Source organism: Psammomys obesus, unplaced genomic scaffold, assembly GCF_907164565.1.
Source record: "Psammomys obesus unplaced genomic scaffold, mPsaObe1.curated_primary_1811, whole genome shotgun sequence".
NCBI lineage: Eukaryota > Metazoa > Chordata > Mammalia > Rodentia > Muridae > Psammomys > Psammomys obesus.
Window position 1 is genome coordinate 15,760,841 of NW_026585626.1, and position 26,066 is coordinate 15,786,906.

Here is a 26,066-nt window from a genome sequence, read left to right on the forward strand (position 1 = left end):
CCAAGGATTGGGAGGCAAAGGGGGAAGAAACTGTGGTCAGATTTTCTTTTAGACACCTGAGCCTGACTGGCTTAGTAACACGAGAGTTTTCATCTTTTTTCCAGCTCGGTGAAAGACCCTGGAGCCCATCTTTGCTGTCTACCCTTTGAATAGACAGTAGGGACATCTCAGGGTTTTGCTTCCTTGGATTGCAACTCTTGAGAGATGGGCTGGCTTGCCTGTGCTGCGGCTTCGCTGACTTGGCTGCTCTGATCCAGCGCTCTGCTTTGAAATCTACCCCCTCTGTTTTTTTTTTTTTTTTTTTTTTTTTTTTTTTTTTTTTAAGCCAGGTATGATGATGTCAAACGTGATGCTGATGCTACAGTTACAGACTCAGCCCCCGCTGGCGCAGCCTCTCTGATTCTCTTTCCCTCCGCGTCCAGCGCTGGGCTTTTTCTGACGTGTGCATCTGCTAACCAGGTCACATTTCAGCCACGACCCAGCCTCCGTCAGTCACTGGAGTCAGACAGCAGGAGGAGGGCTGAGGAGGACCGCAGCCTTCGCCAGCAGCGCGGCGCGGTGGAGGGAAGGACATCAAATCCTGCAGAAGTCGAGACTCCCAACCCCCACCCAGGTCCAAGCACACACCACGATGAACGCTCCGGGCTACGGGCGGCTGGCGCTGCTGCTGCTGCTGCTCACTATGGTCGCCTTGGCTGAAGGCGACGCCAAGGGGCTCAAGGAGGGCGAGACCCCCGGCAATTTCATGGAGGACGAGCAATGGCTGTCGTCCATCTCGCAGTACAGCGGCAAGATTAAGCATTGGAACCGCTTCCGAGACGTGAGCGGCGGGCAGGGCCGGGCGTGGGTTCTGGGAAGGGAGGCAGGGAGTAGAAACCCCTTGTGCACTGGGAGCCGCCGCCGCGTGTTGGGGCCAGAGCTTCTCGGGCCTGCCAGTCTAACTGCGCCAAGAGTAAACAACACCGAGAGTCTGAGCCCCGCGCCCCTCCGGTGTTCCCGTAGCCACTGGCATTGGGACCTTCAGTTCCGCAGCCTCCGGGGGAGTCCCAGGCGAGGACATGCTGCGGGGGCGCACACTCACGACGGGATCTGCCCGCTGGCGTGGTGCGGAGCAGGGGTGCGGGATGTTGGGACCCAGGCCCGGGCTGCTCCTGGCCCCTCCTTGCCATCAGTGCAGGCGCTAGGCCCCTGCCGGGTGGATGCTACAGACTGCACACACTGGCTTTGGCAGAGGGAGCAGGTCTGGGTGGGGCCGGCAGGGAAGGTAGCGGCTGCACGGGTGTCCTTCTCCACCTTGGGCTTCGGAAGAAGGGGACGGAAGGCGCAAGGACTGAGCGGTAGCCAGGGCTTTGAGTTTGGGGAAGGGTTTCCCCAACCTTCATAAGAGATAGTGGAAGGCGTGTCCATTATTGGGGTGGAGGGAGAGAATGGCACAGTTAAAATGCCCGAAGCTCTCCCAGGGTGGTCGCCAGAGCTATATGTGCAACATTTTCCTGGACCAAGCTTGGCGGTGGAGTATGGCTAGCAACCCAGGAGACCCATCCTTAGTTTGGTGGGCGTGAGAAGCAGAAGCGAGAGCCCCAGGAGCTGGATTGGGGGTCCCTGGCGGACGCCTGCCACAACCAGATTCACTTGAGCCGAGCTTTGCGGGTGGGGGTGGGGATGAGGCTGCGGACTGGCCGGCGCTGCAGCTCTGTTTACCAGCACCTGTAGATCAGCAAGGGAATAGGAGGCCGGTTCCCTCCCGCAGGGCGGCGGTGCGCAGATGGTGGCGTGGGCAGGGGTGAGAAAGGGAGGGCGTGGCTGCGCCCTGAGTGCCTCGGAAGGCGATGGGGGTGGAGGAGAATGGGCCCCGTAGATGTAGAGCGCCACTCGATCTAGCGCTAGCTGACGCCCTGACCTCGGAGAGCCTCTTCTACGTTTGCCTCTTTATTCCTCATTCCCCAGATTCTCTCATTTTACCCACTTAGTACAAGTCACACCAATAACTGTCCTCACTTTTTAAACTTCGAGCATTCTCAGGTTTTTAGATTTTTTTTCTATTCAACAGTTTTATTCTGTTTCAGAATAAACAAAGCTTGTTTCAATATTGTAAGGTGCACTGCTGGTACAGTGCACCTTGTTACTTAGAGAGCAGATGCCCAGCCAGTGACCCAGAGGGCTGGGGAAAAGCGTGAACGCAAAACGCATGCTGTCAGAGCATGTATGTACAGTTTTTCTTTTTGAAACCGGCCTGGGGTAACTGTCTAGACATTGTTTTTTAAACACACATTAGGCAACCAGCCACACTATGGGAAGAGGCAGATGTTCAGGTGTTTGGGAGGGGGGTTAGTTTTGTTTTTTCTTTTCAAAATCAAACTGACATTTCATTCGTAAAGGGAAGGAACAACCACTGGCATTCAGGTCCTGGGACCATGTAGTGGGTGCTTGATCTCCACTTTTCCCCACCAAAAGCCTTTCTTCCCCAGGCACCTGCAGGCCCAGCCCAGATTAGCGCAGACTCCAGTCACTATCTGCAGTCCAGCAAATGAGGGGGCAGCAGCAAGCTGGTCTTTCCGGAAGGAATCCATGTGTCACTCGTCCAGGCCTCCCTCTGATTCTCTGTTTGGTCTGCCGGGGACTGGTGAAGGTCAGAGGGAAAAAGTGACACTTAATCAGAACAGTGAGGGTTTAAAAAGAAAAGGTTCTTTTCCCTTCTATTCATCCACCTGCTTCCAGCAGCCAACACAGTGGATACCAATAAATACTTGACTGAATTGACCCCCATCTCAGGGCTGCCCACATGTCTTCCTCTATTGGTGCAGTCACCACCCCCATCAGAAGAAAGGCACCCGCATTAAAATTGCAGAGCCAGCCCCTGCAGGATTCGTAGAGAACATGTAAAACATGCATTGGTGGTGGATGGGGGGGGGTGATTTGTGCTTTGAAAATGTCGGTTTTCCCTAAAGCCCATTTCTGGGAGCCCTTGCTGCAGGAGGATGGGGTCAGAGAGAGAAGTAGGACAAAGACTGGAAGGCTTGGCCTTGGGGAATCCTCTGGCAGCTTCTACTGAAGGGCAGAATGGAAACTTCTGTCTCAGACACCCTGCCTTGCGTAGCTATGCCACAATGAGAATGGTGCCTCCTGGAGTGGTGTGGTGCACAGAATTAATCTAAGGGTTCTGCCAGTGTTGTACACATTTCCCATCTTACCCTAAGAGCTGTGGGCCTCCGGTCACACACAGTAGCGCTTATATTCATCTCTGTTGAGTCAACTCTTCTGAAAAATATGAAAGCATGAAAAAGGAAGGGTTTTTTTTTTTTTTTTGAGTCCCTAAGGGACTGCCAGGTTGAGCTTGACTCTGGTTCATAGGTGATCACAGATGGCACAGGGCCACCAGTCTGTAGGAGAGAGAGAGGCAAGCAAGAGGGTAGGCTGTGCTCAGGGAGCAGATTCCAGGGCATCAGTAACATGGATGAGGGGCTGTGTCATCAAACTGTTGATAGATGAGTAGGGAAGATGGAGGAGATCACATCAGAGGGGTCAGAGAAGGGAGAGGCTCTGGGTACGTGGGATGTGGGATTGGCTGGGTGAGGTCCACCTTCAGTTTACCATTCTGTGAGCACTAGGATTATCAGAGGCAAGCTTTGCCAGCAGAGAACTCCTCCCCTATAGTGGGTGCAAGGCTCTCACATCCTGGGCCTGTAGGTCTTCTCTAATGCCTGCTACTGTTGTCCCAGGGAAGAACAGATTTATGATGGAGTGGCTAGGAGTCTAGTGGGCTATGCCTGGCTTCATGGCTCCCAAGTTCCCTGCCTCGGGCAGTGAGTTCTGCTCTTCACTGATCTGATATCTAGATTTATTCCCTGCCAAGCTGGGTCAGACTTGTCTATGGGCCTTGCTGATAGGGGTACTTGAGAAGAAAAAGCCATTATACTGCATCTTTAGAGTGGGCTCCAAAGAGCTTGTCTGGGAAGAACTGACTGTTTTCTTTCTTCTTGGCTCTTCTCTGCTTTGCACTCCACTTGTATTAAATTTTAATTATGTTTGTGAGTGGAGGATATGGTGCTTGGCACCCAGAGACACACTGTTAACCCATGTAGAGTTGGTGATGGCAGTGAACCTTCCCAGGATGCACTGTGTCTTGTGCTTCTACCCTTGTATGGTCAAAGAAACCAAGACACAGAGACCTTATTTGGGGATCCACATTTAGGAAGGGGCAGGGCTGGGATTTCGTTGTCATTTTGTTCCTTTGAGGCAGGCTCATGCATCCCAGATGAGGATCACAAGCATATACTACTGTGCGCTTTTTCTCCAGTGCTGAGAACTGAACACCAGGCAAGCACTCTACCAACCAAGCTGCATCCCCAGCCCCAGAACTTGGACTTGAATCCAGATCATGTAATTCAGCTTTGTTTTCAGGATATCTGACATTCCTCATTTTTACTGAATCAGAGAGGAATGGTCAACTCTAACGAAACCAGTGTCCTCTGGCTAGTGTCGGATCAGCTTCCGAGACTGTCCTGGGAAGGAGGAGCATTTCCTTGGAAGGATGACAAAGACCCAGTATCTTCAGCAGCCTGCCACCAGCCTATTCTCTACCCTAGCCTAGTAATATCCAAAGAGGTATAGGGAGTGCAGAGTTCTAGGACAGCCTGGCCTGGGTTCAGGTTCTTCCCACAGCATATAGCAAGCATGGCTCATCAGCCCTTTGAGCTTCAGCTTCTGATTGAAAAGCTACTTTGGATTGCCCAAGAAGAAGGCTATCCCCTGCAGCCTTCCTCTTCCATAAGGAACACATCAGATGGAATATTGTCTTTAGTGCTGACCTACAACATGCCTCATTCTTCATGGCAAGGATGGTACAGTGTCTTGATTAAATCCGTCATCTGCTGTAGATCTGGGCATGTGCACCCAGGCCTTCATGGTGATCCCAGAGGTTACAGCACAAGGGGTGGGGTTGCTACTGCTGGCTGTGTGCTAGTCTCTTGTCTTTGTGCATGCCAATAGGCTGGTAACATGGAAAAGTGGCAGAGCGGTTCCCAGATGACTGTCCTCTACTACTCTCAACCTCTAAGCCATCGTGAGTGTAGGGACAATAAGTGCATGTGTTGTGAGGGGGTGTGGGATTGTGAGGATCCAAAAGTGAGTCAGCTGGGATTCTACAATTTGAGTTGGGAGCAGGCCAGGTCCTTCATTGGCCTTCTCCTCCACACTGGTTTCTGACTCTTCTTCCACCAGAGGATTAGCATCTCCAGACAGGTTAGTATGGTGATGGATGTGAGGAGCCTGGAAGGGAGGGATTATAAGAGGCTTGCTGCTCAATGGAGCTGCAGATGCTTCTCTTGTCTCTCAGCAGTTCTCAGAGGACAGACAGCCCATGTTACCGTACTCTCCATTAGGTCAGAACTGTCTGAGGAATGGGAGAGCTCTGTCCTGCCTTAGGTCCCAAGGGCCCAGGCAGAGTGCTTTGTTTTTCTTCCTATTGGGAAGACAGATTAACTGTGTGAGCCTGAGGCAACTCTGTTGCTTTTCTCAACCTTGCTCCTTCTCATTGGTTTAATGTACAGACATTAATGAAAATGATCCAATAAATCCTGAGCATTCTGAGACCCTAGAAAAGGGGAACAAGAGCATTCCTTGCCCCACCCCCTCCCTGACTGGATGGAAAGTTCAAGGAAAGGCTTTTCTTTTCCTCCCCAGGAAGGCTCTATGACAGACAGTAGGTTTTCTGGCACCTCAGCCCACAGCAGCTATCTCCATTATTTCTCTCTATGCAGTTCTGGCTGTCCTGGAACTCACTATGTAGACCAGGCTGCCCTTGAACTCACAGAGATCCTCCTGCTTCTGCCTTCTGAGTTCTGTGATTAAAGGTGTGTGCCACCACCACCCGGCTCCCTTTGTTATTTCTTATCTGCTGCAGGTGCCGTAGATGGGTGGACCTCCGCAACAGGGCTTTACCTCTTATAGACCAGAAGCCAGAAAGTCGATGTTCAAGATGCAGGTCCGTACTGACTGACAAGGGCTTCCCTACTTGGGTTCCGGCCTTCTGGCTGTGTCCTCACCAGAGGACACCTAAGCACCGGTGTTTTCCTCTTCTTTAAACATTGTTCATGTTATCTTATGTGTACAGTTGGTTTTGCCTGCATGTACGTACCATGTGTGTGCCTGGAACTGGAGTTACAGACAACCATGAGCTCTCATGGAGGTGTTGGAAAAGGAATCTTGGTCCTCTAGAATTACTGCTAATGTGCTCTCCCTCTCTCTCAACCCTTTTCTTCTTTTTCTTATATGGACTCTGGCCTTATCATAAGTGTTCTAGCCTAATGATCTCATCTAAGCTTAGTTACTTCCTAAGGTTGTCACCACCTAATATCACCCTCACATTGGAGTTTAGGACCTCTGTATTGAGTTTGGGGTAGGGCGGAACCCAGGCATACAGCCTGTAACAATATCTTCCTGTCTCTTCTGGGGGCCTTGTGGATGGTATTAGGGCTGTGGATAGGGAAGACCTCGGTGTTGGCCTAGGCCGGATATAAAGCTTAGGTATTTTTTTTTTTTTTTAAAGTCAGGCTGTCATATATTCTAGGTTGGATTCAGGCTCATCAAAGTTGAACTGATGCTCCTGCCCCACACTTCTCAAGGGCCCTCTTGCTGAAGCAGCTAATGTATTTGTCACTTTTCTCCTGTAATCATAAGCCCATTGGGGCATGATCTGGAGATAGATTGTCTCATGTGATCCACCCCCAGTACTGTTCAGAGTGTCATGGGTACTCCACAGAAATGTTCACACAGTGGAAAGTGACAACGAGGATGGGTTTCACCACTTCCCACAATCCTTTAAACCCTTGCTGGACACAGTACCATGGGTTCAGGCCATGAAGGGAAAGGGTTCTTGGGGAGGGGGGCATCATGTTCTGGCCTTGTCTAAAGGGGCATTGGTGCAGACATACTTTAACCCTGGGCCAGGCTCTTAGCATGCAGGGAGCAATGAGAAGCATATTTTTATCTTTGGAGGAAATTCTTGAGATGGGGGGTGGGCAGCATCTCCCAGATGCCTGTCTCCATCTGTTTGCCCAGGCCTCACACAGTGGACACAGCCCTATGAGAGAGAAGCAGGTGTTTAATGATGCCCCTGTCCCAGCCAGCCCTCCCTTTCACTGAGACAGAGTTTGTGCCAGGCAGCCTCACCTCTCCCTTCCTCAACCCTTTTTCTGGCTGTGGTTGTTTCTTGGAAGAGAGAGAAGTTACCCTATAAGGCACCCCCAACTCCGGGCTTTCCCCAAGGGTGAGACACATTCCAGCACCAGTTACATGGGTTCTGGAACAAGGTGAAATGATTGTCAGACACCAGGCCTGTTGGAGCTTAGGTGAGGCCTGGCTCACTGACATTTTTAGAGATTCTTAGCCAGGTGGTGGTGGTGAGCACCTTTGATCTCAGCATTCAGGAGGCAGAGGAAGATGAATCTCTGTGAGTTTGTGGCCAGCCTGGTCTTTGTAGAGTTCAGAACAGCCAAGGCTACACAGAGAAATCCTATCTTGAAAAATCCAAAATTAGAGATTCTTGATCTATTAAGAAAAAAAAAAAAAAAAAAAGCCAACAGAATTACAGAAGCCAAGTCTCATGATAGATGTCTGTCCTGTAAATGTGCTGTGACAGTCTCCTCACTGAGCAATGATGGCAGAAGTCTATATTTGTCACCACACTGTCCCCATGCTGTCAGGAGCACACAGAGAAGCTGGGCTAGTTTCTGTCCCACATGTTCCCAAGCCCTCCATTACGGTTCTGGGTATTGCAGAGAATAGTGAGGGATCATCCCTGTTTTACAGATAAGGAAGTAGAGTTTGTGCAGGGTAGGGGACTATTGCCTGGCATCCAGTGGTAGGGCCAAGCAGGAGCGCAGCATCCTGACTCCATGATGGTCATGGGGTAAGGGGTCAGTTTCCTCATCACACTGTTGCAGAGAGAGGGTGGGTCTCACATCTCACCTAAAGTCAGCAGTTCTGTTGGGCTCCCTGCCTCCTCCACTGCCCCCAGCAAATGGAAGTGATTGGGTTAACTCAAGCTGTGAAGTGAGCTGGTGATTTGGGTGCTAATTAAACTGTCAGGAGGTAAACAGCCTCCAAAATACCCAGCATGTGCCCCTAAGCCCACTAAGCCTGCACACATCATGGCTCCTCCAGCTTGGTGCAGTGGGCCTGTCTCCATGGCAACTGAGCTGAGCTGCAGAGATCAAAGCAGGAGATGGGTTAACTCCAAACCTGCAGACCAAGGGGTGGGTGAAGTGGAGGGATTTCTGGAAAGAGACTGGAGAAGGGAGCCCTCCCCCCATCCCACAAAAAATCTTCCTCTGAAATGCCAAACCCTCTCTTTTGACTTCAGGACTCCCTGAAGCATGTTGACATGGTAGGAAAAACTACTGTATCCTGGATTTCCCGGTTCCACCGAACCTAGGACTCTTTTTTTATCAGTTAACATTTATGGTGTGCTGGTTGGGGACTCAGGTTATTGGGGGGGCAGTATTCTGCCATACAATTACTGTGGGATCCTTTATTAGTCACTTAATAGCACTGAGCTTCAGTGGAGAAATGAAGATAGCAACAGTAAGTTTAGTGAGTAGACTGCACTTAGCATAATGCTTCCCCAGTGGTACTTGCTGAAAAGGCATTAGCTGTTGTGTCTGGCATTATTCCTGTGCACTGGGTGCTGGGCAATTAAGTTGAATTTCATATGGCATCTTCCCTTGAGGAATTGGCTGTGTAAATATGGCAGAGGGAAGCAGAAACAGTGACATTGCTGGGTGTCACCAGAGCGACACTAGAGTCTCCAAGGTGGGATAAACAGGCAAGGGTGGGGCTGGGGGGGAGATAACTCATGAACATTTGTACCAAGTGGAGAAGGCAGCCATTCAAAGCTGTGGCCTGCTGAGAGATCCCTGTGTGGACATTAGACTAGGTGCCCAGGCACAGATGAAAAGATGAACCTTTTTCTGGGGGGTATTGTGGAACCAAGAGAGTGTTTCTAAATGTAACATTTACAGTGATTCCTTCCCCCCTTTCCTGTAAAAGCAATATATGTTCATTGCAAGGAAATTTGAATAGGAGGGGAGAGCAAAAAGATGTCAAATGCTTTCTGCATCTCTGCCCTGCAGTGGAAATACTTTGTTAACATTGATAGAAATATTTTTTTTCTCTTATCTTGTCTTGTCTGTCTGTCTATATATCTATCCATCTACCCTTCTAAATAAATGAGTGCAAACTGCTCAAGTAGTAAATAGGGCACATGATCAGAAAAAAGGGCCACTAGGTACTGACCTAGGGAAAATGAATGTAAAGCCAACAGGGAGTTATGCAGGGATTTAAGGCCCGCTGTCTAGAAGGACTGGTGTGGACCAGAGAGGCTGGTAGGGGAGGCAGAGGCGGTGGGGAAGGAAGTGAAATGGCTTGGAGAGGGCAGCGTGGCACTCTACATGTATGTAAGCTCCTTCAGAGGGAGACAATGGCTGCTGTTTCTAACCGCAAGGCTCTGGTAGAGGTGAAGAAATGAGATAATGTGAGCTTAGCCTACTGGCCTTACTCTGGCTGTCCTGAGCTTGACCAGAACTAACACACAACAGCAGTCCTTAATGATGGCTAACTAACTAACTAACACCAGCAGTCCTTAATGATGGCTGGACATTGGGAAACTTGCACATTTTCTCCCTCCTGGCCCATGTAGTACAGGGGAGGGGCCTGAGCTTTGTGGATGAGTGGCCTTTGAAGCACATACTCCTGGCCTGCAGCCTTTTCCCCAGGTATCTCTTCAAGGCAGGGAATGGCAATGCCAGGCCTGGCTCTTATCAGCCTCTGCCTAGTTGTCCTGTCTTCCTATACCTCTAAAAAGAAATTTTGTCATTTTTAATTGTGTTACTGCAAAGTACTTGGAGAGAACTTATTTCCTATTTATTCATTTAAAGAGACATGGTCTCCTATGTCCCAGGGTAGCCTTGAGCTCACTATGTAGCTGAAGATGACCTTGAACTTCTGATCTGTCTGCCTCTACCTCTGGAATGCTGAAATTGTAAGTGAACTACAGTACACAGTTTCTGTGCTCCAAAGAATGGAACCTGGGGCTTGGAGCTGAAACTGCCCAGCCTGGGAACTTACTTTAAAATAACCATTTCTTTCAAACATTGTGTTGCATACATTCAAGAAGCTTTTTTCTTTTTTCTTCACTTGTCTGTTTTGTGATCCCACTGAATGCATTAGCCAGGGAAGAGAGGCATGCTCCTCTATCAGTCTTGACCTTCTGGTACCCACTCATCTCCTCTCTGCTCCAGTGCTTCAGAGCACTGGAGAAAGACTTACAAAACCTGTCTGGTAAGGATGGATCGAAGCAGAGTCATAGGGCATCCTCTGTCCCAGGAAGACACAGGTATCCTTATCTGATCATTTCTCACAGCCACTAATAAGCCCACTTGGGTACCATAAATAGATATTCCCCATAAATAGGTGTAATTCCCACGTTACCACAATAACCTTCATCTGCTTATAGATGGTACTGGCCTCCATCTGACCTTCATGTTTCCCCAGTTCTTCCCCAGAATGACCATTCCCGTGTTGCCTGTAAGATGCCTTTGTCACTACTCCCTGTGACCATATGGGAAGCAATTCCTCTCACATCCCCACTGGACTCTGCTCCCCAGGAGTGACCCCTCTTTTTTTCAGCTTTCAGGGGTCCCTCACCTTTCATCTCTTGCCCCCATTTTCTGTACCCAAATCTGTGTCTCTTGTTGACATAACAGCTTCACTATAGGGTGCATTCTCTGAGAGAGGCCAGGAGAGGGGTGGCTAAGCTTCAGCTGCCAGGATTGTGCCTGAGGCACTAGCAAGGGGAAGCCAGGACCCTGGATAGCTGCAGGAACTCCTGTCCTCATCCTGACTGGTTACTGCTACCCTCACCAGAGTGAGGGGCTGAAATGCAAGGGATTCTGAACTGTGGAATCCCTCCAGGCCCTGCCCAACTATGCAAGGCAGAAGGGTCACAGGACTTAGATGGATTCTCTAAAGGCACTCCTCTGACCCCAAAGTCAGCATGGAGGCTGTCTCCTCCCAGGGTTGGGGCAAAGCATGGGTGGATTCTTAAGTTTCTAATCAGACATTCTTGGCCTTAAGCTTTAAGTAGCCACTTTGTACTGAGTCCCAAGGGTTCTAAAGTGGGTTTCAACTGAAGTATATGAGTGGGCTCCAAAGCACTCAGTGGGTACTCCAGAGTGGGAAGATCATAGAAGATTATAGATCACCTCAGGCCCTGCCCACTCCAGTGGTGGAGTGGGTGGGTGTTGGGGGCAATGATCTTGATGGCCAAGGGCAGTCAATTCACACCTGCTCCCCAAATCCCAGGCAACCTCAGCATCCTCTGTGCTTGAAATGGGGTCTCAATACATAGCCCAGGCTGGTCTTGAGCTGGATATCCTCTTCCTCATTTCCTGAGTGCTAGAATTGTAGGCATGCAACACCATGTGTTCTCTCTCCTACTTCACAACTCTATCCCCTCCATCTTCCCAGGAAACGATGGGAGGCAGCAGGAGACTCCCCCCCCCAACCCCAAAGGCTGGTACCTATTTCCACCCCAGCTCTGGTAATGCTGGCAGGCCTCAGCTTTTTGGCGATTCTCAGCCTACTTCTTATCCTTGGTAAAGGAGGCTCTGGGCAGAGGACACCTTCAGCCTGAGGTGCTGTTGGAGAAGGACTAGAACTGAGCTGCCATCCTTTGCCCTCTCCCACAAACGAAAAGAAAGAAAGAAAGAAAGAAAGAAAGAAAGAAAGAAAGAAAGAAAAAAGAAAAAGAAAAAAGAGGCAAAGTGGTAGGAGTGGGATTTATCCTATGACCTCCAGAGCAAGCCTTGTGCATTTGGGTTCTGTTGCTCTTTCTCCTGTCTGATCCTGAGCCCAAGGGCTGGGATATACTTAGCTGCTTGGGTATGTTGTGGTGTCCAGGGTGAGGAGAGCCAAGGATTGGTGGAGAGGCCAGATGGGAGAGACAGAGAGCAAGTGAGGCAGGCAGAGGTATCCTAAGAGCTAGACCCTCCCTCCCAGGAAGTCTGTCTATCTCTGGGCCCTCCCTCCTCTTTTACCCATTTCTTAATACCTTCCCTATCTATGGAAGAGACAGAAGGGCTGCACTGAGTGTGAAAACTGGAGAATGTTCACAGAAATGGGGTCTGCTACTTTATTTCTGGATACTATCTGGCACTGGCAGATGATGGCCTTAACTGCGCCTGGGCTCATGTGTTGCATATCTGTATGCTTATGTACATGTCAATACAAGTAAGGAGGATGTATGTGCATACATGGCTGCACAAACACTACACACACACAAACACAAAATACATGCCAGTAGCATACAGGTATGCACCTAGGTAGGCCTGAATGCATGAGCCATTTATTTTAACCATTACCTACTTGGCTTTGACCTGGAAGCACTCATCCCTGATGTCTCATTGCCTGCCAGTTTCCAGATGAGGCCTCCAATGCCCTCATGGGCTTCATTGTGTGCCCTTGTTGTTCCCCCTGGGGCACCCTCTAATACCAGCACCCCATGCCTTCTCCTGGGCATAACAGCTAAACACCAGGCCCATGCTACCCTGACTCTTTCACATCTCAGACTCGGGTATGGCAAAGGTCAGGATGGGTTGCAGGTAGCTACGTGTGGTTTCTCCTCAGTGTCCCATGCAGAAAAGGCTGGTGGCAAGTTCTCAGGAATAATTATCCCAGAAGTTGTTCCTACCCACCTGGCAGAGTTTCTTCCAGGTACCCTGGAAACTGATGACCTCAAAGGGCAAAGGGAGGAAGCTAAGAGCATTGGCACTTTTGTGCAAGAGAGGTGAGCCTATGGGAAGGTTTCTGCCTCTGGCCAGGTTGGGGTCCATGGGCCATGGAATGGAAGAGTGGGGAGGTTTCCAAGGGCCTCCAGTCTCAGAGACCCTGTGCTGTAGTGGGAAGACTGAGCTATCCTGGACATCGGAGATCTGGTTCAGTGAAGGTGTGATCTGAATCAAGTAATTGTCCATCCCTGAGTGTTCTAGCCTCTTCTACTCATGAAGGGCTAGCTCACATGACCCATAAGGATTTTTCAGGTTCCCTGGACCATGATAATCAGGGACTTCATTACTATTGACACTGCTGTCTCCTTCCCAGTGTGAACGGTCTGACTTCTGTCGACAGGAAGGAATCCCGCTTTCTTACAGCTTGAGAGAGAGGGCTCTTCCTCACACTTCCCTCACAGGGTGGGAAGGTGACAGCAGGGTGCCTGACAAAGAAGGGACTGCATCAGGAGAAACTGGGTGCTGTTTCCCAGATGCCCAGGGCAGAGGCATGAGACACAGTTTCTAGGAAGTACAGCCATCTGCTTTGGTGGTGGGGCTAGGGTTGGGCTAGGGTTTGTTGCCCTTTCAAAACCATGGGAATTTCTTACAGCTTCCGGATTTCCTGTGCAGAAGACATGGTAGTAACCTCCAATTGGTGTTGCTGGGGATTGGGCCTATAGACTTGTGTCACAGCTAAAGAAGGCCAGGGATGCCCTAGACTCATGGTATGAGGGTGGGCCTCACAGCCAACTCCCGTCTTTCTCCTTTTTTTCTGCTCATTTCCTGCGGATTCCATGGTGGCCTGTCTCCAGGAAGTAGAAGTGAGTACAATTCAGGCCACATCCTGTTTTATCCTCCTTTGCCAATACCAGTATGGGATGGGGAGAGGTCCTCTGTGGGAGAGACTGGAAAGAGTTCTAGGATATCAAGAGTGGGGAGGCTATGGGCAGTGCCTGGATGGGCAGCTGTCGTTGCCATGTAGAAATAGTGGCTCAGGCCTCTCCCATCCTGTTCCCTGTAGTAGTTGAGCCCTAGCCCTGAGACGTAACCAGGACCTTTCCTTTCTCCCACTCCTCTGTCCCTTCCTAGGATGACTACATCAAGAGCTGGGAGGACAATCAGCAAGGAGATGAAGGTAACTTGTCCCTCCCAGGTGTGTGAGGGAGACTGACACCCATGAGAACAGAAGAGAAATGGCTCTGCTCTAAGGCTCTTTAAACAGCCAGGCACCTTGGGCACAGGACTTGAAATATTACCAAGGGCTGCCGGAGAGAGGGACCTTTGAGGTCTGCAGTTGGGATGTGGATCCTGGGTCTTCCTAGGTGGTTAGTGTCCCCACCTTCTGTCCCCACAGCCCTGGACACTACCAAGGACCCCTGCCAGAAGATGAAATGCAGTCGTCACAAGGTGTGCATTGCCCAAGGCTACCAGCAGGCTATGTGCATCAGCCGCAAGAAACTAGAGCACAGGTGAGTAACAGGAGTTAGGAGCCTCAGAAAGGGCTGTTTTCATCAGGAGGTGGGGCTCCATGATCCCCTTCTTTCGTACTAGGCACCTCCTGTTGCAAAACACACATTAGTGGCTCAGAACAAGAACACATGATCACACTGTTTCAGAGCAGTGGTTCTTAACCTTCCTAACACTGCAAATCTTTAATACAGTTCCTCCTGTTGTGGTAACTGGACCCCCACCATAAAATTATTTTTGTTGCTTCTTCATAACTGTAATTTTTCTACTGTAATGAATCATGATTGTAAATATCTGTATTTTCCAATGGTTTTAAGCAACTCCTGTGAAAAAGGTCGTTTTACTCAAAGGGGGCCAGGACCCACAGGTTGAGAACTGATGTTTCAGAAGGTCAGGACTTCAGGATTGGTTCTATTGGTTTGGTTGGTTCTGGCTCAGAGTCTGTGGTAATAGAGGATGACACAGAGGACTCCCTCTGAGGTCTTTATGTTCACCAGCAAGCAGGGGTTTAGGTGGACAAGAAGACATGGCCTCCATGAGAAGAAGAAAGAATCAGGGATGAAATCCTGCCTTGAGAGTTTTTTTTTTTATTTTTATTTTTTTGTGGATTGATTGATGTCTGAGGATAAAGGAGATGATATTTGTGAAGATTCAAACATCAGAATTATGTGGAAATACAGGAAAAGCTAGGGTTGGAGTGTCCCTGTTCCCCCCTGTCCCCTGGCTGTTGGAGATGTGAGTTCCTAGTCATCAGAATACCCCATAGGGACATTTGGGGACTCTCAGTCTTACCTCATAGCAACTGGCTTTCCATAAATGAGTAGAAAGAGGGATAGTAGGAGGGGGAGAGGGAGAAAGGGAGACAAACAGACAGAGACAGCCTCATCTTATCAAATACTCTTGAGACCTAGGGAACTACAGCTCCTCTCTGACCTGGGTGCCCTGTGTGTCTAAGACAGATAGGTTAGACCACACAACCAGAGCCTCCTGTTCTGATATGTGGGGATTTCACAAAATATTGAAGACTGTAGTTTCTGAGGCCTGTGGAGGAGGAGGCATTGACATTTGAGGTTTTTATACCACCTCTCCCATTTTGCAAATGTTAATGAATAACTAACTCTATTGAAAAACATGCTACTACCTGGGTGGTTGATTCCTCTTACAAACAGACCTGACTTTGCTCCTAGGAAAAGGCCAAAGGAGGGCCCATGTCCTCCATGTCCTGCCCAGTTTGTCCATTCTTAGGAGCTGGGTTTGATGCGGCAGTGGGAGAGTTGGGGGTTGGTGAGAATGGGTAGCATGGGTGAGTAATCTACTGTAGATCAATGGACTGGACTCTTGTCAGAAAGGGTCTCCTGGACCTTCTGCCAGCTCTCTGATTTTTACCTCTAACTTCACATCTTCCCCCACCCATTCTCATAGGATCAAGCAGCCTTCTCTGAAACTTCATGGAAGCAAAGACTCCATCTGCAAGCCCTGTCATATGGCCCAGCTCATTTCAGTCTGTGGCTCTGATGGCCACACCTACAGTTCAGTGGTGAGGAGCCTTGGTCCTATGTGAGGTGGAGGTGAGGTGTGCCCAAATGCCACAGGGAACAGAGGGACCACTGACTGACACCTTGAAGAGTTCCCAGGATTGATGAGTTCAGTCAGTGTGTTCAATGCAGCCCTTCAGCCCTGGCAGGGCAATCTGACCATGGGCAGGTGGAAGGCTGGGAAGAGACACACACACAAAAAAAATGTAGTTAATGCAGGTAATGCAAATGCAGTCAGTAAGGGTAAGGCTCACAAAAGTATTAAGAGCCCTGGAGGAAGCACATGAGCAAAGTTGCCTGAGCAAAGGACTTCTATGTTCCTGTCTTGTTGCTCACCAGCCAGCAGAGGGTGATTTGGGCAGCACCCTTGCAACCCCATTAGAAGATGTAGGGAAGCAGCCTTGGGAGGGAACAGATTTCTACCTTGTGAAATTTTGAGAGGACAGATGATATTTGTGAGAGCATTTTGCAAACTTAAGAGTTCTAGAGAAGCATAGGTAATGGTTAGTAACATTTCTAGAAGTAAGAAGCTGGGGCTGCTTGGCTAGGGTTGAGTTGAATAAACCTCATTTTTTGTTTGTTTTTGTTTTTGGGTCCAGGTTGGTGTTAGAACTCATTCTCCATACTTCCTTTTTTGTCATTGCATTAGGGATTCTCAGTTAAACTGAAAGTCCAGTGATATTAGTGATAGGGCTAGTCTTCTTAGTAGCCAGATTTTTCTGGAGGAATTTCCTATTTTTGCCTTCCGAGGCTAGAGTTACAGATGGAGGCCCATGCCTACCTGGTATTGACATGATTTCTGAGGATCCAAACTCAGGTCCCCATGTTTGTCCAGCAAGCACTTTAACCACTGGCTAACTCCCCAGCCCTGGGGAGACCTTTTTGGTTGGCATAAGATGTGGATATAAGAGTTCCTTGCTGAGGTTGAAGTTGCTGAGTGGATGTGGTCACAGGGTGGGGTTGGGAAGAAAGTGAGGTGAGAATGAACAATGAGTATGCTGAGAGTACATGTAGGAACCAGGGAGCTTACAAAGAAGATAGAAAGAGACAGGAGTGAGGAAGAAGAGGGGAACAAGAAAAAAAGAAGGAGTAGATGGGGAGGAGGGGAGAAGATGTGTCCCACATGAGAAGACAAGGTATCTTGTGGGCAGGAAGCTGTCAGTAAAGGTCCAGGCTATCTGGCTTCCACCTCAAGCCTTGATGTTCTCCAACAAGTATAAAAACCCATGATTGTTCTTTCCAGAGTGATAGAAATTCTCAGGGCCCCTGGCTGCAGGACCTATAGCTGACCCCCCATCACCTAGCCTGAGCTCTCTCCTGCAGTGTAAGCTGGAGCAGCAGGCGTGCCTGAGCAGCAAGCAGCTGGCAGTGAGGTGTGAGGGCCCATGTCCTTGTCCTACGGAACAGGCTACCACGTCTACCGCTGATGGCAAGTCAGGTAACCATAGTGTCTAACCATAGCTAGGCCCAGGATGTTGGGCCTAGTCAGGAAACCTGGACACCCTTCAGGACAGTAGGATAGTTTGCAGAGTGGGAAGAGACTGCTGGCCCTAACAGGAGAAGGAGTTGGACCCAGTGTGGTTTGGGATCCTGGTAGCTTAGAACAGGAAGCCAGGGTTTCATCCCTTTTCTCTTCCCTGGGTGTTGGGGAAGAGGGAGAGAAGAGGGTAGCCCTTTTACAAGGAGCCTGGCTAGACTCTGAGTGGAAAATAGGGCAAGAACAAGGGGTGGGGGTAGGAGAGTAGAAGAGAGAAAGCCCTTCCCCCTTCCTGCTTCTGCTTCCCTTAACATTGCCCAGTCTCCAGGTCTGCTGCTTTACCTTATCCATCCTCAAAAATCTGTTCTGCACTACAGAGACCTGCACAGGGCAGGACCTGGCTGACCTGGGAGATAGGCTCCGCGACTGGTTCCAGCTCCTTCGTGAGAACTCCAAGCAGAATGGCTCAGCCAGCAGTGCAGCCAGCCCTGCAGGTAGCATGGGGGAACCAATGCTTTGCCTGGGGTGGGTTGGGATTGGGAGATAGATGTCACAGGGCCAGCCTACCCCTGCCAGATCCTGAGCCTATGATGTGAACCCCCAATGAGATGTGAACCTGGAAAAAGGGAGGTCGGTTGGTTTCAGCCATGATATGATAGAGCTTAGGGCCTCCAGGGAGTAGCCAAGGAAAAGGGAAGAAACGCTGTTTTCTGGGCCTGAGGATATAGCTAGGGAGAGTATCGCCGAGCATACTTGCAAGCCCTGGATCTGATCCCCAGTACCAAGGAAACTTATAAGAAGGGCTTATAAAATGGGCTTTATGTGGTTCAGGTCCAACACTGGAGGTGAGTGGGTAGAGGCAAGGGCTGTTCTTTATTTTCTGTACCTCAAGTTTAGGCTTCAGGTTAACCTGACTTTGGACAGAAGTCTGGCTGGGGCTGAGAAATATGTAAAGAGATGGATGAACAGACAACAGAGCATACCTGAATTCCAGTCTCCTCTCTAGGGTTAGACAAGAGCCTGGGGACCAGTTGCAAGGATTCCATTGGTTGGATGTTCTCTAAGCTGGACACCAGTGGAGACCTCTTCCTGGACCAGACGGAACTGGCTGCCATCAACCTGGACAAATACGAGGTCTGCATCCGCCCCTTCTTCAACTCCTGCGATACCTACAAAGATGGTCGCGTCTCAACTGCTGAGTGGTGTTTCTGCTTCTGGAGGGAAAGTGAGTATTACCCATGGCTCTCTGGCACTGGCTTCCTTCCTGCGGGGCTCAGTCTCTCTTCAGGAGTCATAATATTTGCCTTTTGGTCACAAGCTTAGAGCCATCCCATCCCACCTCCTTGCTCTATCTATGTGGGCTTCTCTCATCAATTAGAACCCAGGGCTGCCAACACTTAGCTCTCTCCTTGGGCAGGCTTCCAGGTGGATTGGATTGTGTGGATTCTGAAGCTTATGTGTTTTGAGTGCCTTTACATAAGAGTATGAAAAAATAAATAAGTATGGGGGCTAGGGAGCTTGTTCTGTGGTAAAACCCTGATGACCTGAGTTTTAGCCCCAGAACTTTACATAAAGGTAGAAGGAGAGAACTGTCTCCACAAAGGTGTCCTCTGACCTTCACATGCTTGATGTGGTATGGTGGCTCATGCCTGCCTTCATGAATACATGAACACACACAAACATATATACACATATGTCATACACACATGATAAACACACATACACACACAATATGAGAATCTGAGAGGGGATGGTGCAAGAGATTGTACAACGAGAGTCTTGGAGTTGAAGACAAATTAGCTTTTCAGTGGTTCTCCTTCTGATGGACACATCTTTGCCCCAAACAAGTGATTATGTAACTTATTATTAGCCCTCCACACATGAAGACTTTTTTTTTTTTTTTTTTTTTTTGAGACAGGATTTTATACACCCCAGGCTGTTCTGGAACTCACCGTGTAGCTGAAACTGACCTTTCCTATAATTCCCACTGCTGGGATTACAGGCATGCAACACCACACCCATGTTTTACTTTTGTTTGTATTTCTTTCATCTTTTTGAGATGGGATATCATTTAGGCCAAGGTGGCTTATAAGCCACTCTGTATCCCAGGGTGGCCTTGGACTTGTGATCTCCTTGTTTGCCTCAGCCTCCTGAGTGCTGGGATTACAGCCATGCATGACCACGCCTGCTGCGTGACATCTGTATGCTGTATATGCTCAGAGCCAGAGCTGGATGTGTGCTTAGAAGTCATTTGGCCAAGAGGAAAATGATGGGGAAACTAAGGTCCCAAGCAAGCTGCCTGGCCAGCAGCTGGGGTAGGCCCAGTGCTTGCCTCCCTAACCACTGTATGGTCAAAGTGAGAAGCATCTGCAACTACAGGCTGAGGCTTGGCTAGGGCTCTATTGTATGCTGCTCTGGGGTCTCTAACAAGTGGCCTCATCTTTGAGAGTTATGTCTGAACTGAGAAGTATGAATATCTAATTCAGAGGCTGTGGTGAGCACAAACGGAAGTGGGTGCACAGCACTGTGGGACACATGCATCCCTCTGTGGTGTGAGGTCCACAAGCAGCCTTTCTGCCCTCTGTGCTGATCGGCCTGCCTGCTCCCAGTGCTGCTCCAACATGCCTCACTCCCCAGGCTCTTCATGTCCATCCCTTCTGCATGCAAAGAAGGCTTGGACTGTCCTGTTTTACTACCAAGCAAAACTCTGGCTTGAAAGGTCAAGGTCTCCCTGAGGTCTCTGACACTAGCTATTTTCAGGCCTGGGAGTTAAGTCAAACATCCTTTTAACCTCCTATTCCCCTGTGGTTTCTCAGCCTGTGGTGTCTGCCTGTCCCACCTTCTCTTCTCTCCTGAATTTTGTTTTTGTTTTGTTTGGTTTGGTTTAAGACAAGGTCTCACTATCTGGTTCTTGTTATCCTAGAACTGTCTATTAGACTAGGATGGCCTCAAATTTATAGCTATCTACCTGCATCTTCCTCCAGAGTGCAGTGCTTAAAGGTGTGAACCACCATGCCTAGCTCTCCTTTGATGTTTTTAACTCATCCTATGAGGGCCAACATCCCTAAAGAATCCTGGGACTCTTGGGATCATTAGCCTGTCTTAAGCTATAGTGGCCTCCCCTACCTAGACACTGGGTATCACCACCCAAAAGAGCCCTACACTTGTTTGAGGACCTTTGTGGAATCAATGCATACCACCACCACCCCAGTGGCTTGATGTGGGAGACCAACTGTCTTTTTGCAGAGCCCCCACAAAGGGTTCTAAGTCTGGGGGACTCAGTGTGCTTTCAGCACCATGGGCCAACCCTGAAGCTGCTTCTCTTTATAGAGCCCCCCTGCCTGGCAGAGTTGGAGCGTACACAGATCCAAGAGGCAGCCAAAAAGAAACAAGGTAAGGCAGGGTGCAGAGGAGTAGACCAAGGGTGCTGCCCTGAGCTTCTTTGAGGCCCAGAGATTCCAACTGCCCTGCTTTCTGGCCCATGATGAACCTAGAGGAGACTGTGGCCTACAACTGCACAGGAAAATACCCTTCTTGGTTCATTGGCTTGTTGGACACTAGTCTCCTCAGCTGTCCCTTAGGGAGTGTGTTTAAGTACTTTATGGCTATCCAGGCCAGGGCTGGAGAATCCTGTACTTAAATTCATTGCAAGAGATATGTGTCTAAGGCTAGAGTGGGGTTCCTCCATGGGAGATGCTCACTCACATTATAAACTATAAACGAACACCTTGGAGAGACAAGATAGCAGCCCAACCTAGGTCAGAACTGATGGGCAAGGCAGACAAGGTTCTTGGCCCTGTAAACATTTGGAAAGACTAGCCATGGAAACAGTCAACATGCAGATCAAAACATCAACTCAGACTGCTGTGTAGGGACAAGGACCCATGCATCTGCAGGGTGATGTTGAGGGTACAGCAATCCTGAGAGGTAGGCACACAGCACAGGCCTTGTAGTATATTGAGAGAGACAAGACCAGCACACTGAATGAGCACCCAGCCCCCAAAGCACCTATGAGGCTATGCTGACTGGGCCCACTGGCCTATAGCCCTGAGGAAGCAACTGTTTCATCTATCCTCCCAGGCAGGCCCCTGTGTCGTAGGCTCCCCACTGTAAGGTACCCAATGCTACCCTGGTTGTCTGTGTGGCTCTTATTCTTCAACTAAAACATCTCAGAAGATGCCAAGGGGACCTGAGAGAGAGAGAGATTGGTGGGCTCTGAAGAAGGAAGAGAAACCCCACATTATTAGAGGAAGACAAGCCAAGAGTAGGATCAAGCTTTCTAATATGATGAGGCCAGAATGTCCAACAAGATGAAGGTCATGAGACACAGGAAACAGCAGCAGTTGATGGTGCCCTTGAAGCAGTCTGATCATGTGGTTTAGGGACATTACGGAAGGAAGGTCTGTGTGTTCAGTCAGTAGTGCTGGAAGAAACAAGCCTTGAGTGTCTTTTCTTGAGGGGTGGGTATGAGTACCAGGCTGGCCAGGTTTTGAGGCTATCTGGACCCCTGCTCACACACAAGACTCCAGAGCCCACACTCAGGGCTCCCGCTCTAACCTTCAGGTGTCTTCATCCCGAGCTGTGATGAGGATGGCTACTACCGGAAGATGCAGTGTGACCAGAGCAGTGGCGACTGCTGGTGCGTGGACCAGCTGGGCCTGGAGCTGACTGGCACACGCATGCATGGGAACCCCGACTGTGGTAAGAGCTGGTGGCACTGGAAGCCTCCTAATGACTTGCACCTGGGTTCATGTTTGTGGGTTAGGCCTCCAGAAAGTAGATGCAGTGTGGAGGTTCCTTATCAGCCTTTCTCTTGTTCCCCCAACAGATGACATCGTGGGTTTCTCAGGGGACTATGGAAGTGGTGTCGGCTGGGAGGATGAGGAAGAAAAGGAGACAGAGGAGGCAGGAGAGGAGGCCGAGGAGGAGGAGGGTGAGGTGGGTGAGGCAGATGACGGAGGCTACATCTGGTAGATGGCCCTCAAGGGCCTTGGCAGGCCAGGGCGCCGAAGGCCAGAAAGACAGGCCAGAAGAGACCTGGACAACAGCAGGCAACTTAGCAAATGGATCCAGAAGTCAGTGTGAAGGACCCTGGCTCCAGTGAGGAGGACTGGAGAATGTGGTATGTGTGACTGGTGTGTGTGTGTGTGTGTGTGTGTGTGTGTGTGTGCGCTCATGTGTGTTGGTTGTGTCATGTGCTGACAGATGTGTCCTTGATTCATGCTGCTCCTGGCAGTAAGTCACCCAAAGGCTCCTTTCTCCTTGTAGTTATTTTCTTTTCCTTCTGTTGATTTTAAAATGCATGCACATGTACATGCAAATTGGCCAAAAATCAATGAAACAAGTTGTCCCTGATCCTGTCCTGCAGCCCCAAAACCTGGTGTTCTGATCCTGCTCTATCAGCCCTACCTTCCTCCTTTTGAGGCCAAAGAGAAGGAGGGCAGGAAGCTGAAAGCTGAGTATCCTCCTTAAAGTGGGTTGATTTGCTATGAAAGCCCTGCCCACAACTGTCTGGTGATGATGAGACAGGACTCTGTACACAGCAAGACTTGCCCTTCTGCTGATGTCTGAAGCGCTAGTTGCAGATGTGTCTAACCATGGTCCTTGGGCACACATAGTTAATGCTGACTATCCATGTAGCCCAACACAAAACTGTAAACTTACCTAAGACATAGATTTGTTTTTATTTGATAACTCAATTGAAGAGGAATTTTTGAGTGTCAGCTTAACAGATGACAGTGTTCTGCCACAATGTGAAAAGGTTGGACATACTTAATAGATTTTCTCTTAACCTATTCCTGAGTAGCCAGAGATAGCCCAGGAGAAAGGCGGGAGAGGGTAGGTCCCTGATAACCCAGTCAGGATCTGTGGCCTCATGGGGATCGAGGCTGTTTTCTTAGCAAAAAGGGGCTGTTATAGTGCTGCTGAGATTTGGAGCAGCCTGTCATGAGGACTTGCTGCTGCTACCTCTGTCCCCTGGTGAGGGGGCCCCTGTCCTAAGGAGCTGAGGATCAGAAAACAGCATATGTGTGCCCACCTCCTCCTTGACCCTCTAGGAACCAGTCCTCAAAAAACATGTCCCTGAGATCCTGCCACTTCCTATGCCTTAGGTAGTCCTGGAGGAGAGGCCTCAGAGCCACAGTGCTCTCAACCATGGGGTTTCTTCTGTCTTAAGGGTCCCCAAGACAGCTCTAGCAGAACCATGTCCCAAGCTCCATTTAAAGCCCTACAACATATGTGAATAGAGAACAGTGCATCAGCGGGACCACACTGGGCAGCTAGGCCCTGAGGTCATGCCCCCAAATCACCAAGCCCAGTGGGAGGTCCTTTTACCCAGATGCCCTATGGGGTTTGGTGTGTTTATTGCTTCCTACTTCTCCCTCTCAAAGGAAATTTCTTAATATATTTGATGAAGAATTTTTTACTTGGACCTGGACCTCTGATAACTTTTGGGACATGCACGTATGAGAGAGAGAGAGAGAGAGAGAGAGAGAGAGAGAGAGAGAGAGAGAACATCTGAGAGTCATTCTGCTGGCTGGCTGGGGAGAGTGAGAAGGGCCCCCTGTGTGATGGGAGGCTAGCCACATACTGGGTCCTTGTACTGAGGCTTTCAGAACAAGGCCCCAGTCTGGTTCCCCACCCCCCGCACTGCCCAGCATCTTGGGGCACTGGCTGGATACATCCGCTGAGTGTCATTTGGACTTTAGGGGAAGCACCTCATCCTTCCCATTCCTTTTTGCCACCCTGGAATGGCTACCTTCTTTGTCATTTCCTGGGGGAAGTGCCACTAAGCTCTATAAAGTGCTTCTCATTCCACAAGAAAGTTCTGACACTCCAGGTGTTGCCTGGTCCCATCCCCTTCCTCCTCCCTTCCTCTTCAGGCCTCTGCAACTTTCCTCTGGTTCCTGGCTCAGTCACATCAGCCCTCTGCATTCCAGAAGCAGCCCCTTCTCCTTTTCCTCTTTCTCCTCCTCCTCCAGCTGGAGTTACTTGAAACTTTCTGCTCTCCCTAGGATGGAGTCTGATTTTTCCTCTACCCCAGCTGGATTTCCAGAATGTCCCTGGGTAGCTGCAAAGGATTTTAGGCTCTCTGGAATGAGGGGGTGGAGTTCTTTCACTCTGTTCGCTGGGGACCACACTCTGTGTGTTCCTGTATCTGACTTTGTAAATATGTCTTAGGAAGAAAGCAGAAGGTGTTGAACTGTGGCAGGCATGCAGGGGTCCAGGAGCTTGTCCCTCCCTAAAGCCCCCAGCCTGCTGCTTCTCACCCCACTGAGACTGAGTCCTACAAAGGTAGGCAGAGCAGTTGTTCCTGGTGGGGCTGGAGGTCCCCAAGTACCTCCTGGTCAAGAAAGCTTCAGGTTTCTCCAGGAGCAAGGTCACAAGATCATTCTCAGTCCTGTGGTTTCATCCTTGTATAAGCTGCCTACCTATTTTCCTGCTTTCACACCCTTGCTGTGGGCCAGGGAATTAGGGCTGTGCTGGAAAGTGTTCAACCAAATTGTAGCAGCACCATGTCTTGCTGGGACCTGGAGCTGCTCTGCTAGGAGACTCTTTGGCCTGTGGGTGCTGGGAGGGATGGTGCAAGTTGGGGCAGGTTGGGGTTGGAGGAAATAAATGTGCCTTGAGAGACCACTCAGAGCTCCCAGGAGTAACAGGGATAAGACTTACCCTGGGAGCTCTGGATGGAGGCAAAGTTGGTGAGAGAGACATGGAACATCTTGACTCCCCCCCCAACCCCCAGTATCCCATAGGGGTTTCAACTACATGGGATAGGTGGGCACAGGTCCTTCCTTACTCCCTCCCCCCCTAGCTGGTTTGGCTTGGCACATATTTGGCCTTTCTTGAGCTTTTATCTGCTTCCAGTTTCATCTCTGGGTGGGGAGGTCTTTTGGTATCATCTCACCAAAGCCTGAGCCTACTGCTCTTGCAGAAAACCAGGGGCCCATCTTGGACACCTGGGTCATGATGGGCCTTCCGACCTGCAGTTGTTCCAGGGAAGGGCCCTGAAGTGCAAAGCGAGTCCCAGGCGGAGCAACCCATTTCACAGCCCGTGTCCTACTTAAGCTGTCTAATGTGCAATAACTGAGCTTAGAGTTAAACATTGTGGTCAAGTGCTTGGGTTCTGTCTGTAGATTTAAATGCTGACATTGTATCTCTCAGTAATTTTAGCTGTCTTTTAAAAAACTGAACAAGTGTTAGACCCGTGTGTGCATTGATGGGCCCTTATGCGTCCTGTGGGTTGTCCCACTTTCTCCCTTCCCCTCATGACCTGCCTCTCCCCACCTGCCTCCACCTGGGGCCCCTCACCTTGCTATCATCTTTATCTGCCTATTACTCAGCCTAAGGAAACAAATTCACTCTGCACATGCATAAAGGAAAATAAATGTTATTTTTAAGAAAGTGGAAAATAAAAACTTTATAAACACCACCTTCTGAAACATGTCTGGTTATTCTGTCTCTTAGTGTTTTCATAAAAATCGACCTTTGCAAATGAGACCCTACAGTCCAGACTACCTCAGTCAGCTCTGTGCTCTTACCACTGCAAGAGAGACCTGATTCAGCCACAGGGGATCAGACACAGCTTTGAAATGCTTAGCATTACTGCAAAGTGTCTTGCATCTAAATTAGCCTCTCTACCAGTAAGCATCCCCCAGTGTCTTGGCTACAAAGCAGAAATAAAACTGTATGTGTGTTAACACATTATGGACCTTTCCCTTTAAATTACATTTATTTATGTACTTCTTTGTGTGTGTGTGT

At 49.5% G+C, this 26,066-nt stretch overlaps 1 protein-coding gene across 3 annotated transcripts; it reads left to right on the plus strand.

Moving 5' to 3' along the window:
- Window positions 1-357: 357 nt before the first annotated feature.
- Spock2 (SPARC (osteonectin), cwcv and kazal like domains proteoglycan 2) lies at window positions 358-25,737 on the plus strand. Of its 3 annotated transcripts, none has more exons than XM_055614498.1 (10): window positions 358-820; window positions 13,917-13,962; window positions 14,182-14,296; window positions 15,717-15,831; window positions 17,153-17,267; window positions 17,684-17,800; window positions 18,301-18,531; window positions 20,637-20,699; window positions 21,870-22,007; window positions 22,135-25,737. In XM_055614498.1, the coding sequence occupies exons 1-10, from the start codon at window positions 632-634 to the stop codon at window positions 22,278-22,280; spliced, it is 1,275 nt and encodes a 424-aa protein (XP_055470473.1). In that variant the 5' UTR covers window positions 358-631; the 3' UTR covers window positions 22,281-25,737. The 3 variants fall into 3 exon arrangements, with proteins under 3 accessions (XP_055470473.1, XP_055470482.1, XP_055470488.1); XM_055614507.1 differs by having other exon boundaries at window positions 359-820; window positions 18,313-18,531; XM_055614513.1 differs by lacking the exon at window positions 358-820 and adding an exon at window positions 13,433-13,648.
- The last annotated feature ends 329 nt before the right edge of the window (window positions 25,738-26,066 follow it).